The following is a 15,178-nucleotide window of genomic DNA, read 5'->3' on the forward strand; positions in this document are numbered from 1 at the left end:
TTGCCTCATTGATCTGTTGTCGCCAAAACCCCAGAGGTCAAGAACTAGCTAGTTTCACCATGGTAATTTGATACAGTTTCTGTATTTTTTAGCACTATTTATTAGTTCCTGGTTGTAAAAAGAGATGTGCAATTGTTGGCTTGGATCGAGAAACTGTCTTTTAGAGCGGCGGTGGAATCAATGCGATATGGCTCTATCAATGATGGATGCAGATGAGCCACGTAGGAGGTTTATCCATCTCTCTCCCTCTCCTTTTCTCTCTCTCTTCTTCATCTCTAGTAAAATATTGTTAGAGGAGACTTGGAGGGCTCCGTTATCTACGAAATAGTAGGGGGCTGGAGCCCCCAACCCTCCTGAGTCCACCTTGGATTCTATCTAGCAGGATTCAAAACTTGATACTCATCTATCTACACCATTGAGTGTGTTTAGTGTTTTTAAGCGACGTGCATCGGTGGTATGCTCTCTTCGTGTGGTGTAATATGCAGTAGGATACACAACATAACAATAGTTTGGCATCATTTGTCGCACATAGCCGTATTGGATTCAAGTCCAATGTTTTCTAAAACACAACTTGGACATGGAACATAGCACGAAACCTTTGTTGAGAATTCGTTTTGAAACTTAAAAAATTCCTCTCTCTTCCAGTCCTCCAGAGTCCAGACAATCAAAGCCCACATTCTGAAACTGTAGCCCATTGGCGTTGGCACAATCTCCCGTCTACTCCATTGGAGCCCAGCCCAAAATCGAATTAAAGCTCAAGACTAGACCGATCCGCCCCTCGGCCCAGGCCCAGAACCAGAACCAGGCCCAGGCCCAGACACCCAACGAAGACGCGTGTGCCTGCGTGCCCAGGCCTCGCTCGCAGCTTCCCCTTCGGGCCAGTGGTCAGGAGCCCGCCCACGCAGCCGCTTCTCTCTCCGCAGTCCGCAGTCCGTACCCATCCATCTCTCTCTCCTCCCCTCCCCGATCTCCCCCAATCCGACCAGACCCTCGACTCGGGCCGAGCCGCGGAGCAGGCGAGGCGGAGGCGGAGATGGCGCTGCGACGGGCGCTCCTCAGATCGGCCGAGATCTCCCCCGACCGCAAGGTCCGATCCCTCTATCCCTCCCCCTATCTATGACCCCGTTTCGGTTGGATCTCCCGGTCGGGAGGATGTGAAATCCGGCGTGAGGGTTGGACCAGGCGGTGCTGTAGTCTGTGAGGGCGGTGGGTTCGAGCTGTGGAGGGTGGGGAAGGGCTCCGGTTGCTGTTGCGTTGGCACATGGTGATGAATCTCTTCCGAGGGTAGCGACATGTTAGTGATTGGAGAAGGGAAGAGACTAAGAGTGGGCTTGAGGTGGAGAGTCAGATATTGGAGGGGCTCCTGGTTCCTTGTTTTACTCTCGTAGCGTCTGTAGGGATCTCCTACTCCAAGTCCATCTGGCTCCTGGTTTCTCAGCTTTGCGGGGGTTATTCCATAATTTCAAATCCTTGAGGTGTAGTTCATCGTTTGTTCATGATTAGTTGGGAGATGTTGCTGGTACTGCACTGCAACATTTATAGTTCAGCTATGAACTGAAACTAAACATGCTACTCCAGATTGCTCCAACATTGCTGATAAAACCATATGAAATGCTACTCTCCTTGTCTTGATCGAATCTTAACTGATAGTCTTCTTATCTCAATTAGTAAAACCCGGACCACATGTGACGACCTTATTAGGAAATAAGGGCCTTTAGGGATATTTTAAAATTCCAAAACAGTGGTGGCTCAGACATGAATGTGATATATTTATATCTTGTAGTCAACACTTGATTTTTGTTGCACATACCTTTTACAGCTTTAATGCATCTTTGTTTTATTCCTAGTATTTTATTCATAATTCTGAGCATGTACCTCAGGAAATCGTGTAGCAGATACTGAAACCTGCCTTTTACGTGGACATGTATGTTGTGATAGACTGCTAGGATCATCTAAATTTCTTACTTGTAACTTACCGAGAACTGTGTTTTGTATTGGTAATTATATAATATCGAATTAATACTCTGGCCTTGTTGGCACCTGCTAGGCTGCTATGTAGCTTATAGTCTAAAATTTTATAATTAGATACTATGTGATGCAGTGGAGCCTTGCTTGCTTTAAGAAATTAGGAACTCGCCTAAACCTTGAAATCTTATCATGCATTTTTCATGTTTCTATGTATTTCTTTTCCTCCCGAACAATGCAGACATGTGTTTTTCATTAAGTAATTTGATTTGCATCTAGTCTGAGTAGAAAATTATATAGCCTGGGCCATGGTGCCTCCCCCCAAAAAACCACTTTGTCATTCCTTGTTTTCCTTGCATTTTGTTCTATTGCAAGTTCACAAACTTAAGACAAAAGAACCAGAATTATGATTTTATGTTTGCCATGGTATTTCCAAATCCCATTTCGTTGAATGTCAAGAGTTCCATTGAAAATCACTTCTGTTTTTTGTGTCTTACTGCAATAACCAGCGATGATCTTTTTTTATCATATATGTAGTAATCACTTTTAATGTCATTTCATTGCTCAGACACTGGCATGCACCTTATTTCTATATTTCTTTTCAGACTGCAATTGAGTACTTGCATTCTCTATCAAGGGCACAGCCTGCTCGTTCTCTCAATGGTGCTGGACTTTGTCCTGCTAGCAGATCATTCAGCACCCAGGCTGCTACTACATCAAGCACTCCACAGCCTCCACCACCTCCTCCACCTCCAGAGAAGACTCACTTTGGTGGCCTCAAAGACGAGGATCGCATTTTTACCAACCTCTATGGTCTGCATGACCCTTTCCTGAAAGGCGCAATGAAGAGGGGTGATTGGCATAGAACCAAGGATTTGGTTCTTAAGGGGGCGGACTGGATAGTGAATGAAATGAAGAAATCAGGTCTCCGAGGGCGTGGAGGTGCAGGTTTCCCCTCCGGTCTCAAATGGTCCTTTATGCCCAAGGTCTCAGACGGACGTCCTTCTTATCTTGTTGTTAATGCTGATGAGAGTGAGCCTGGAACTTGCAAAGATAGAGAAATCATGCGTCATGACCCTCACAAGCTTCTGGAAGGATGCCTTATTGCTGGAGTTGGAATGAGGGCGTCAGCTGCTTACATCTACATTAGAGGTGAATATGTAAATGAGCGTCACAACCTGGAGAAAGCTCGGCAGGAAGCATATGCAGCTGGACTTCTTGGTAGGAATGCCTGCGGATCTGGTTATGATTTTGATGTGCATATACATTTTGGGGCTGGTGCCTACATCTGTGGTGAAGAGACTGCCCTACTGGAGAGCCTTGAAGGGAAGCAAGGCAAACCTAGGCTGAAGCCACCTTTCCCAGCCAATGCTGGGCTTTATGGCTGCCCCACAACTGTGACAAATGTTGAAACCGTGGCTGTATCCCCAACAATTCTTAGGCGTGGTCCAGAATGGTTTGCAAGCTTTGGGCGCAAGAACAATTCGGGAACAAAACTCTACTGTATCTCAGGACATGTGAACAAACCTTGCACTGTGGAGGAGGAAATGAGCATACCTCTGAAGGAATTGATCGAGAGGCATTGTGGAGGTGTGAGAGGAGGATGGGACAACCTGCTTGCAATTATTCCTGGTGGTTCGTCTGTTCCTCTGTTGCCAAAGCACATCTGTGATGATGTGTTGATGGACTACGATGCACTGAAGGCTGTGCAGTCTGGACTGGGTACTGCAGCAGTTATTGTGATGGACAAATCCACGGATGTCGTTGATGCGATTGCTAGGCTGTCATACTTCTACAAGCATGAGAGCTGTGGGCAGTGCACACCTTGCCGGGAGGGCACACCCTGGCTATGGATGATCATGGAGAGACTTAAGGTTGGTAATGCGAAGCTAGAAGAGATTGATATGCTTCAGGAGGTCACAAAGCAGATTGAAGGGCATACTATCTGCGCCCTTGGGGATGCTGCAGCATGGCCTGTGCAGGGGCTCATCAGGCACTTCAGGCCAGAGCTCGAAAGGAGGATCCGCGAGCGAGCTGAGAGGGAGCTACTGGCGGCTTCTGCATAAGATGGCAGCCATGTCGCTCTTGTACTAGTTTCCTGATTTATTTCACTGAAATAATGCATACTGATGGAACTCATTTCTATGTAAGGAAATGCATCTTTCCTGATTTCTTGAAACCTTTATTTGATGCACTCAAGCAGCTGGTGAATTTTGATGGACTAGTAAAACCTTTTTAAGTAGAATCAAGCTTCGGCATTGTACCATGTGTGTTACATGATCCAGCATAATATTACTGTGGATGTGTATGTTTACCTGCTTTTCTCTTTAATGTTGAACTATGATTTGGCTTTAATTATCTTGGAATTTGAGTTAGGTGTTTGAAATTATGTCCACATCTGGGACTTATGTTTGCATCTAATGCACGAGCATCATTAAGCATGTAGGTGGTATGCACCCTTCGGATGCAAGGGCCAGTGGCCCGGCCATGCATGTTCCATGGTCTATCATTTGAGATTCAGGGTGGTTGTGGTATCAACGTATATAATCTGGACCTGTTGCTTAATAGTACTGTTCGCTGCAGCTTGTGTCCATCAGCTGGTACAGTGTACCGTATTCAGTTGTTGCCAGGATTAGATAGGAAGCTAAGGCAGAGCTTGCCGGCTGGATCTTTCATTTCTTTGTCTCCAGAGATTTGTGCTGGCAAGGCATGGAAACAAACTGAATGGAGTCTTTCCATGAGGTCTCTGAAAACAAACTACTTTGTGAGCACGCAGACAGATTTCCCTTGAAACAAAGTAGGCCCTGTTTAGCTTGGACATATTTCCCTTGAAACAAAGGTGAGTCACAAGAACTGTGATAGCCTTCCGATACTACTGTTTTCTTCCCTGACGCTGAGGCAATTCTGTGCCAGTTTCTCTTGGTTGATGCATTCTTGTTAGATGAGGGATATAATTTGAAAATTATTCTGTCTTCTCAGAATCAAGCTTATATGGTTCTTTTTATAAGATGAATCATGTTTCGAAGTTGAAGTCATGAGTATAAATTACTCTTGCCAAGTCAAGCCCTTCTCTTTTACGGCAACCAGGTTTGCTGCAATGCCTTCAACAATAGAGAACTTCCACCTGAAGACAGTGAAGCTAAAAACTTACGCAAGATGGTGACCAACAGAAGGGAAACCAGATCAAAATACGTTCCTTCCACTTCTTGGTTACATCACAGCAGCCAGCCATTGCAACCTCTTGGTTGCTTCTTCAGTCTCACTCCAACAACCATAACTGTATACACAATTGAAAGCAACCCATATCACCCCAAAAAGAAAACGACGCAAAAGAACTCAGACAAAAAATTATTTAGCATCCCAAATTCCTTTTCTTGAGCTCTTGTTCATCCTGACTATCTCTGTTTCTGGTTCCCAGTTTCCGTATCTGTCTCTTTGATCTGAGATATCATTACATCGACCCTAGCGATGTGATGGTCTGATGTTCCTTTTGAAGAGATGACCGTGTAGGATCCAGGTACGAACGTGTAGGGTGAGTTTGGTGACGCCAGTATGTAGTCCACCCTGGTGCCATACTTGCACGTCCCCTGCACATCTGAAGTCCATACACAGCAGGTTCAGTGCTTCAGTAAGCAGCAAATGAAAACTGACTGAACTGAAATCATCAGAGAATTGTGTCATCTACCTTGCCCTTTGGCCACAACCACCACAGCTTCACATTCCCCTGCGAAATCCTTGGCATCGACGTACTGCTTCCCCTTGAGGTGCTTCATCACCTCCACCTTCGGGGTCGGCTTGCCGATCTCCTCGTAGTACTGCAAAATGTCGTAAACGCAAACGACATCATGGGTCTATTTGGAACGCATGAATTTTCACATGAAACAGTTTGATTTCCGTAGGGTCCAGGGGAAAAAAAATTCCTGCATTGCAAACAGGACCTTTGGTTGCAGCCATTCAGAAGCAACGTCAGGCAAATGCAGAGCCAGTGACTACCTTGACGATGTCGGCCCAGCGCTCGGGGGAGTAGTCGGTGCCGTCTAGCGCGTTGAGGCCGCCGGCGAGGATGTGTGGCCCGTCGCTGGACCGGAGGATCGCGTCCACCTGCTTCATCCTCCATCCCTCGTCGAGGTGGTCGAGGTGCGTGCAGTGGAAGTTGATCTCCCCGGCCTCTGGCACCTCGATCGTCGCTCGCAGCACGTTCCTGCATCCACAGTGCAGACACATTGCTTCGCTCTGTGAGTGATCATCGATCACAGTCATTTTTCCCTCTCCCTAGAATAGATCATTGATCACAGCTGTTCCTTTCAAGAAATAATCAGTGGCGTTGGATGAGGCAGACATGGCAATGCCATTATGTTCAGACAGCGAGTGCACAGTCGCCGTGTTGCTTTCAGGGTATTTTGTGCTTCAATTTCATGGCTTATCTGCATCAGCCTGACAGATGACACTTCGCTGTGGCCATTAATTTGGTAACACGAGTTGCTCGTGCTTAAAACTATCTCTCAAAGCTTGCAACGTTAGCTGTGCTTGCGAGCTACTAGACGTTTTGCTCTACTCCTTACAGGAAAAAAAGATCTTCATGCGAGCGTACGTAAACTCTACTCGTCGAAGACTGTTGCAAGCGAGTTCAGAAAAATATCAAAACACTACTAGTAGTTTATATATCATATATAATACCAGCAGTATCAAAATCAAGACTCAAAATCGGTTTGTTTCCTATAGTACACAAGAGTCGATTCAGAATTAAGAGGGAAATCGGACAGCTTGCACAGAAAAAATAATAATAATGGAAAACACCGTGCCGGCTATATATACAATTATACCTTGCGACCAAGCGTCCTGCAATAACTTCCTCCGGTTCCTAGCATGGGCAAGAGCAAGGGGTTCCATCCGAAAGCGGTTTCTCTGACGTAACTACACTGAGCCTACTGAGAGTTAATTCAATTGTCAATGATTATCTCACGATACAGTTATATCAGAGGATCTCCTTCCATTCCCATCCACGAGGCCGTTGCCCAGGGAGTTGTCTTGCCCAGAAAGGCCCTGCCCAGCTACCAGTTCCCTGACGACGACCCCTCGGCCGCAGAGATCGATCACAAGACGGCAAAATTTCTGCCCTTTTCCATTGATCACAGCGTTATGACGAGGTGTCTTCTCCTACCTCTCTTCTCCCCCTGCCCTTCAGCAGCAGCAGCAGCTAGTGAGCACCTGACCTTCTGCACCGATGGCGTCTGATCCTTTTCGCCGAAACTAACGTGGACATGGCCATTCCTAGTCTAGGACTAAAGCTAGGATTGGTAAAGCTGTGGGGACATCCGAGACGCGCATTTGCCTTTGGATTATGGACGCTGCAAGCCTGCACATTTTGCTGGCCGCCCTGGTTTCAGTTTGTAGACAATGGAGTAGCTCACCTAATCTTTTTTATAATCCGGCAGCAGCTGAATTATGCATGACATCCGCCATACTTACTCCGTAAGCATCTTGCCGCCTGCTGCAGTGTGTAACGCTCCTGATCCCTAACTGTCACCATTATGCATTCGACGAATAATCGGCAGGTAAAGCCAGGGATTCAAATTTCGCCAAAATTTCGGTAAAATTTCATGAATTTCGGGAATTTTGAAGGGTAACGAAATATCTAATTTTGTCATTGACATGTGAGACCCACATAACAGATGATGAAAAATAATCGAAATTTTACGAATTTCGATATTTTCGTCAGTGAACGAAAAAATTTGTAAAACAAAATTGAAATCACTAGATAAAACTAGGTGAGCAGTAATACGGCATTTGAACGCTTTGCTCGAATTTCAGGTGAACCACGATAATGGCCGAATCGGCTAAATCAAGACGCGTTGAAGTATAATTTGACGCGACGCGGTACACGGCGTGACGGCGCATTTGGCCTGGCGCGCACCATTTACTCGTCTACTGTTCACTGAAACGCGGGCAGCTATCATTTCAGAGAGAGAAGAAGAGCAGCCGGCAGCAGCGCTACCATGGCGAGGCAACAGCTGCCATTCCTGTCCGGCGGCAGGCAGCGCCGACGAGTTCGAGTCATTGTCAAGGTGGGCCACAGGTGTTCATGCGAGCTCTGACATGTGATGTGTCACGGGCCGCGGTCGGGCAAAGTGGTGCGGGTTTTACCGTTACAGCGGGGCGTCGGCTCAACAACAGAATAGAAGATTTAGGCAGGCCCTGACATGGCTGATCCAGCGCTGAATTCCATGCTCCTACACCTCTTTTTTTTTGCAGAAACAACTCAAAGCTGACTCCACCAACCAAACATTTTTTTTTTTGAGAAATTTGATGGCGCTAGCTCTAGGCTCTAGTTGGATTGGAACACGACGTATATACGTTTCATGTCAAATTCATGCGAAGTTCACGCGTCATGACGTAGAAAGTGCAGGACAATGGTGAATTCATTGAAGTGTGTGCAGGAGATGGTTGGTAAGTGCAGGACGATGGTGTGATGGGGAGTGACGCATCGGGGAGAGGGGGCTGACCTGAAGTCGGAGTGGTCGGCGACGCGGTGCACCTTCCAGCGCTTGATGGGCCAGCGGGAGAGCACAGCGTTGCCGTACTCGGGCGCCCAGCTCTCGGCGAAGACGTACCGCATGCCCAGCCCCTCGGCGAGCTCCGACAGCGGCCGCATCCCGCGCCCCTCCTCCGCGCGCACGTTCTGCAGCCCGATGATGTCGGCGCCCGCCTCCCGAAGCACCTCCTCCACGCTCCGACGCCGCGCCTCCCCTGCCTCCCGCCTCTGCTGCGGCTGCTTCTTGCCTCGCCAGAGCCCGCCCCGCTCCAGGGAGATCTCGTTGTCCTGGAGGTTGATGGACACGCGCGCCTTGCTCGGCAACCGCGCCAGGCTCGCCTGCGCCTTCAGGATGCCCTTTGGACGACGCGCGCCGCCCGGGCTGCCCACTTGGCCGGCAGCACCGCGCTCCCCTCCCGCTCCCGCGCCCGCAGCCGCTGCCGTCTCGGCGGCCACCGCGGGCGCCATCGAGAACATGGCCGCGTTGAACGTCGCCACGCGGATGGTCACCGCCCGGCCTCCGCCGTTGCTGCTGCCGCTACACGGCGTGGCCTTGCTGGAGCCAAACAGGCGGACGGTGACGCGCGTCTTGGACGGCGCCGCCCCCGCCCCCGCGCCGCCGTGCCGCCGGCGAAGGCGCGGGTGCAGGCAGTCGAAGCCGTCGAGGACGCGGCGCAGCATGTGGCCGGGCATTCCACGAGCGGCGGCGGTGCAATGACGTGCGAGTGCGCCGCGCCGCGCCGCGAGCCTTGCTTGGCCTAGCTTTGCTGTTTGCTCTCTCGCGTGCACGCGCGCGCCCAGTGGCTCCGACCCGCGAGGCCGCGCGTAATATATCACGCCACGCCACGCCACGGCTGCGCAACGCAGTCACACGGGACGGCGACACCGACGGCTTTGCTTTTGCTTCGGCTGCGGACTAGCGGTGGTTACACGGGAAACGCTTTTTTTTTTGGTATTCGTATCCGTGTACGTCCGCGCCAGCCCCTGGCCAGCAACTGAGATGTGTCGCTTGCTGTGGCCCTGTCGTTTCTTGTTCCTGTGCGCACCTACTTCATGACGGTATCTCGATATGTCTTCTGCTGTCTGATCGCCGTTACATCGTAGTGACACCGCTGAAAGTTCATGACAGTCACTCAGAGAGAGAGAGAGAGCAGGTCCAAGACCTGCATGTAATGATACAGGAGTGTCTAATCTCCACTGTTAATTACAGCCACTGATTTAAGTCAAAATAAGCACTGTGCAACTAGAAAAAAACTCTCAACCCTTTCATATGAATGGCACTGCGTGATCTCTTGTGACGCACCACGTGAAACGCATTCCTGGAGAAGAAGAACCAAAACATAACGGGAGGCAAGGCAACGCATGATGCCAGCAGCACCACCGCACTCGCAATCCTGAGCATCTCAGCGGCGACGCAGCCGATAATGCTCGGATCCCACCTGCCCAGCTGCCATGCTCCTTTTGGAACTGACGCCTCCAACCACTCCACGAGCAGCAGGAACTGCAGAATCCATCCATCCAGCCTCCGTGCATCGCTCGCTTGCTGCCCTGCCGGCGCTTTCAGTTTCAGAGTATCAGGACGCGGATCCCTGTACTGCCTGCCTGCCTTTTCTCTGATCACGAGAAGCGTTGTGCAGACCGAGGTACAGATCACGTCGGTCACGAGTTGAAAAGGTTGCGTGTGGTGTTTGTCGCCGTCGTCGGAGTGGACCGGCCGGCGAGCTTTGCTTTGGCATATCATTTCTTCAAACAGATTTGTGGAGAGGCCGTTGAGAGTCTGACGCTGACACTGATCAGCAGCGATCTTGCTGAGGTTGAAGGGTTGTGATTTTTTTCTGACGAGTGACGACTAAACTTACACATGGTATGGCGATTGTGCCAAATCATGTACTGCTTATTGTTTCTCTTCAACAGAAAAGGTAATTTAGAAATCAAGTTGAGATGAGCTTTGATTTATATATGATGGGTGATTGATGGGTGATTGATAATGTGTTGATTTGATTTGATAGTTTTTTTTACTTTAGTATGTCTATATACTGCAATTGTGATCATATCTAACCAAAGTTGGAAGGAAATTGAAGTAGGTTTGTTTTTCCCTGAATCTTTTTTGCCTCATCGAATTGTCCAGTGCTTAAATTTTTGTCTGCACCGGATGGTTCGGTGTGTTGGGACAAGGTGACACCGGACCATTTCAACATAGGCAAAATGTGATGAAGTGCATCGGATGATTCGGTGTTCAAGCGATGCAACACTGGACTATTTCTTGCAGAGAAAGAGTTTTTAACGTCAAATTTGAAGAGAGCGCTGGATGGTCCGGTGTTGGCAATGGGTACATACTGGACAATTTTCTAGAAAAATCTATTTTTGGTGCCAGAGAAAAAAAATACTTACCGGATAATCCGGTGATAAGCTTGGTACACACTGGAGGGTTTTTCAGAAGGTTTTTACGGAGACATCAGTGCACACACCGGATAATCCGGTGTTTAGAGATGGGTACACACCGGACTATCCGATGTTCATATATTTTTTTGGACTATCTTTTTTAATAGGGATTTGATTTGAACTAACTTGTGATGAAATTATATGTATTTGAAGATGTATGTTTGCTTATCTCATACTATGTAGCTAATAGATGCAATTTAACGACCGACGACGCGATGATTGGAGCCACAACAAGCGAATAGTTGTGTGCACCGATAAAAATGTCATTGAAAAAACATATAAATGTGAAAAAAATAAATGTACCAAATCATGTGTTGCTTATTGTTTCCCTAGGTTATATGGTGAAAAATGAGTTTATTTTTTAAATTTTATCATATAACTTAGGTTTGTAAATAATTTTAGAATTAGTCCATCATATAATAAGAGTATTAGTGAATTTTATCATATTTTTTGGATTTTATTTGGGGCCTAACCATTGTTAGAAGTTGTAAAAGTAATTTTTTTAAAATTTAGTTTAAATTTTATATAATTTTTTTTAATTCAATTAAAATAGGTTGTACATAAATTATAGAATACGTAAAAAAATTCTAGAATTTTTGAAAAATAGAAGACCACTGTTTTTAAAGCAGAAGCCGCTGCGCCACACATGAACAGTACCACATGAACAGTGTTTTTTGACGGGAGAAGCGGTGGCAGAGAAGTAAACAAAGTTAAAATCGATGTCAACGAAGGAAGATCAAATTTTCAAGGAACAACAAGTTCTTTAATGACATTGAGTGAATTCTCCCTTCTTTCTTCTTCTTTCCTGCCTGCAACTTTGCATGGCTGGTGGGTGCAATGGCGCAGTCCTATCGCACGACACGAGCTTTTCCCTGATCTTTCCCGGAGCATCGGCATCAGTAGTTTACTGAAGGCTCACAGCAACCTAGTTGACTGCATTCTTTCGAAACAAGGTTGCCTGCGTTTGTGATTCCTAGAAATCCAAGGCTCACCTTTCCAACGACTGCTGGTGCTGCTACTGCTGCTTGCCTGCTTTCGAACGAAACCGAGTAGATTGTCCCCTTTTCAGACACAATCAGAAGCCAAGAAGCCAAGTTCAGTTCATCAGTGCCAATCATAGAGCTGCAATCCTTCAGGCTTCACGGCGGCTTCCATTCATAATGAACTCAGTAAGTTCAGTTGATAATCCAACATAAACGAAAGCGTGAACCAACACTCGCAGCCTTTACAAGAGGCATGCACGACCGTAGAAAAAAAAGAGGAGGAACGAAAGCGAAAGAACCTTGGTCTAAAGATCGTCATGGCGAAACGATGCTCGCAACGGACAGGAGGAAGATGACAAACAGGAGAAGACGAGGCGAGCATGTGAGAGAAGCTTCCCCATTCCAGAAGCCTGAATCCATGCCAAATGGCTTGATTCTAGATGGATTGCCTAGGACGCCAAAGCCACACAACAACGGCCGCCTCTGGCATAGCTTTTGTGATAATTTGGTTGCCCATAGAAGCATCTGTTTGAAAAGCTGTTGACCGGAGAAGCTGGCTGTTGATCAGCTTAATTTTTTTGGGAGATTGTCAGTCTGAGTGTGCAATGACTAGAATACCTTAAAAAATATGATGATTTGTTTGATGTTGATTTCACTCATTTATTCTATTTCAACATTTTGGGAGAAAAATTCTCAAATTTACTATTAGATTTTCCATCTTTGAATGGAAATAATCAAATTTTGCAGTACTATAGTGTTGTAATAGCATCAGGATGTCAGCAATGACATGAATGTCTCGTTTATCAGTCCAAGTTATGCAACCGAAATTACAAAATGGAAGTTCAAGGATGCACATTGGCTTTTCCCAAAGAATCACAAGCTTTTCGTTACCCACTCAGATGGCTAGAAGACCACGTCATTTATGGTACGTTCAGTGGAAGATCTATATTTCTCACCCGCTGAACTCTTCTCACCCGTTTAACACATGAGAAATGTGTATTTTTCATTTTTTTAAATGCTCGCATATTTATATTAATTTTGAAAATGAAAAATGTATAAATAAAAAAATTCAGCAACCGACCCACCCATAGACTACTTGATGCAAGCCGAACTATGAAGTCTGGAGAGATAAGGGACAGCCCACTTACAAAGTCCGCATTCTGAAGACAACCCACAAGTATGTTGCTTAATGAGAACCTACTTTGTTAGGTTTGTCACTGAGTTTATCCAGTCCTTACCAGTGGGAGTTGTCAGATATGTAGTCAGAGAGTGCATAAGAGGCTTTTGTAGAAGGAGGAGCCTCTGCGCCGTCGAAGATCTATAACATTGAGTCCCTTGATGGAGGTCAGGAGACGGTAAACCCTGCGCTTCGTTAGGGTTTCGGTTCTAGGGATGTGTGGTCAGTGGAGGCTACTTCTCGGGGGTAATATCCATTGAAGGAAGAATCTAGATCCATCATGGATTTTTCATCAGATTGCTTCGGGTAGGTATCTCGACAATCCATGTTGTTATAAATTGTGGGGGAGGATCCTGACTTATGATGAATAGTGTATTCACGATTGTCTTGGCAGCCGAGTGGTTTGAACTCGATACCGTAGTCCTTGGCGTACTGATCCATGAAGCGACTTACCTCGTTGTTAGAATCGTCGCAACATAATTTTTCATCGAAGTTTACCCGATCAATCACCGGTTCATTGGAGAGATGTGTGAAGTTGTTGGAAAATCCCTCGTCTGAGAAACCAATCATCAGTGCAGGTTTGGGCGAAGTCGACGGCATTCGTGTGTACAATCTTCAACGTCTGTCATGATCCTCACGGTTGATGCCACTGTAGATGATTGGTAAACCGTGCGATCTTACAAACTTATAAAAGAGATGGGATGCTTCGAATAGACGAATCAAATGAACACATATAGAAGTTTTTATACAGGTTCATACCTCATTTAGGACAATAGTTTCACATCATGCTTATCTTGTACTTTGAGATTATTAAAGACGTGCGTAGCTAGCTTAGATGGATTTTACCTAGTCAGGCAGCTCCCTTCCGTGTAATGCAATCTCAATTATGTCTCTTAACCTCTCATGACTTATCCTCGGCGGAGTCTCCAGGCCAGGGTTCAAAAATTCATCGGTAACTGACCAAAATGCGTGATAACCGAGCATCCCGGTCCGGCTCAGTTTCAGAAACCGAACGGTAACCGAATTGAATTCAAAAAAATCGAAAAAAAATAAAAAAAAAATAAAAAAAAATAAAAAAAAATCCTAACAAAAACTAGACACAATTCTAAAACCTTCTGTGAAAAAAAAAATCAAAAATAATGTCATTTGCATCATATTCTATAGGGAGGAAGTTTAAAAAATTGAAAAAAGTTGAAACGTGCAGCTCAGTTATTAACTCATGTTAAGGAAAAAGGTTAACATGAAAACACACATTTTTCTTATGTAGAACATATCTTAAAAGGATCTTTAAAATTGATTTCACTTTATTTAGAGTTTTATTAATTTCTCTATGGTTTTTACAAAGTTCATAAGCATAAAGTAAATATGTTAAGAAACAATAATGTAATTAACTTTTTAATGTCTATTATTATTTTTCCTACGTAAATAATAGTATAAATAAACTAATAAAAGTGGTTTCACTAATTTTTGAGGTGTGATGGGTCAGTTATTTTTGAATATGCTAGTGAGAGCTCGGAGATGAGTTTGAATATGCTAGTAAACTGAGAGCTCGGAGATGAGTTTGAATATGCTAGTGAGAATGAGGAAGAAGATAATTGTAGCATTGGCCGGGAAGGCAAAGCTCGTCGTGGCAGAAGAAAGCGAGGAAGGCCAAGAGTAAATCGAGAGCTCGAAGATGACTTTGAAAATGCTAGTGAGAACGAGGAAGAAGATGAAATGTCATATGACGAAATCCAAAAGCCAAGACGGTTAGGATCTCAGTGAAAAAAGTTAGATTGTAAGTTATACACTGTTGTGACAAAAGTATTGTGTTAGTTACTACGATCATAATTTATGGATTACTGGTTCTATTTATTCATTCATGTTTCAGTTGCAACATAATTTGTAGGATTATAACTGGTATACGTAGTACTGGGAGTTACCATTGCATGACTACTTCGATTACCATCGTGGGGGCATGCACATTACGATAATGCGTTCTAGCTGATAAGATGCTATCAAGAGTTAAATCAGTTCCTACAAAAAAATTACCACGCATACATATTACAATAGTATCCACCTTAGTTACTACACATACAT

At 45.7% G+C, this 15,178-nt stretch overlaps 2 protein-coding genes across 2 annotated transcripts; one reads left to right on the top strand and one right to left on the bottom strand.

The window, feature by feature from the left end:
• Positions 1-894: 894 nt before the first annotated feature.
• Positions 895-4,279, top strand: LOC133890134 (NADH dehydrogenase [ubiquinone] flavoprotein 1, mitochondrial). Its single transcript, XM_062330581.1, has 2 exons — positions 895-1,087; positions 2,571-4,279. Exons 1-2 carry the CDS (start codon positions 1,034-1,036, stop codon positions 4,029-4,031), a joined length of 1,515 nt encoding a protein of 504 aa, XP_062186565.1. The 5' UTR covers positions 895-1,033; the 3' UTR covers positions 4,032-4,279.
• An 846-nt stretch (positions 4,280-5,125) lies between these two features.
• Positions 5,126-9,340, bottom strand: LOC133890135 (uncharacterized). The gene is made up of 4 exons (XM_062330582.1): positions 8,469-9,340; positions 5,959-6,166; positions 5,651-5,780; positions 5,126-5,560 (listed from the first exon to the last, which is right to left on the bottom strand). The coding sequence occupies exons 1-4, from the start codon at positions 9,188-9,190 to the stop codon at positions 5,361-5,363; spliced, it is 1,260 nt and encodes a 419-aa protein (XP_062186566.1). The 5' UTR covers positions 9,191-9,340; the 3' UTR covers positions 5,126-5,360.
• Positions 9,341-15,178: the final 5,838 nt, after the last annotated feature.

Source organism: Phragmites australis, chromosome 14, assembly GCF_958298935.1.
Source record: "Phragmites australis chromosome 14, lpPhrAust1.1, whole genome shotgun sequence".
Lineage (NCBI taxonomy): Eukaryota > Viridiplantae > Streptophyta > Magnoliopsida > Poales > Poaceae > Phragmites > Phragmites australis.

Coding starts and splice junctions, on each gene's coding strand:
- LOC133890134 (XM_062330581.1), top strand. CDS start 1,034: ATGGCGCTGCGACGGGCGCTCCTCAGATCGGCCGAGATCTCCCCCGAC. Junction 1,088..2,570: donor AGATCTCCCCCGACCGCAAG/GTCCGATCCCTC, acceptor ATTTCTTTTCAG/ACTGCAATTGAGTACTTGCA.
- LOC133890135 (XM_062330582.1), bottom strand. CDS start 9,190: ATGCCCGGCCACATGCTGCGCCGCGTCCTCGACGGCTTCGACTGCCTG. Junction 5,781..5,958: donor GCTGGGCCGACATCGTCAAG/GTAGTCACTGGC, acceptor GACATTTTGCAG/TACTACGAGGAGATCGGCAA. Junction 5,561..5,650: donor GGTTGTGGCCAAAGGGCAAG/GTAGATGACACA, acceptor TATGGACTTCAG/ATGTGCAGGGGACGTGCAAG.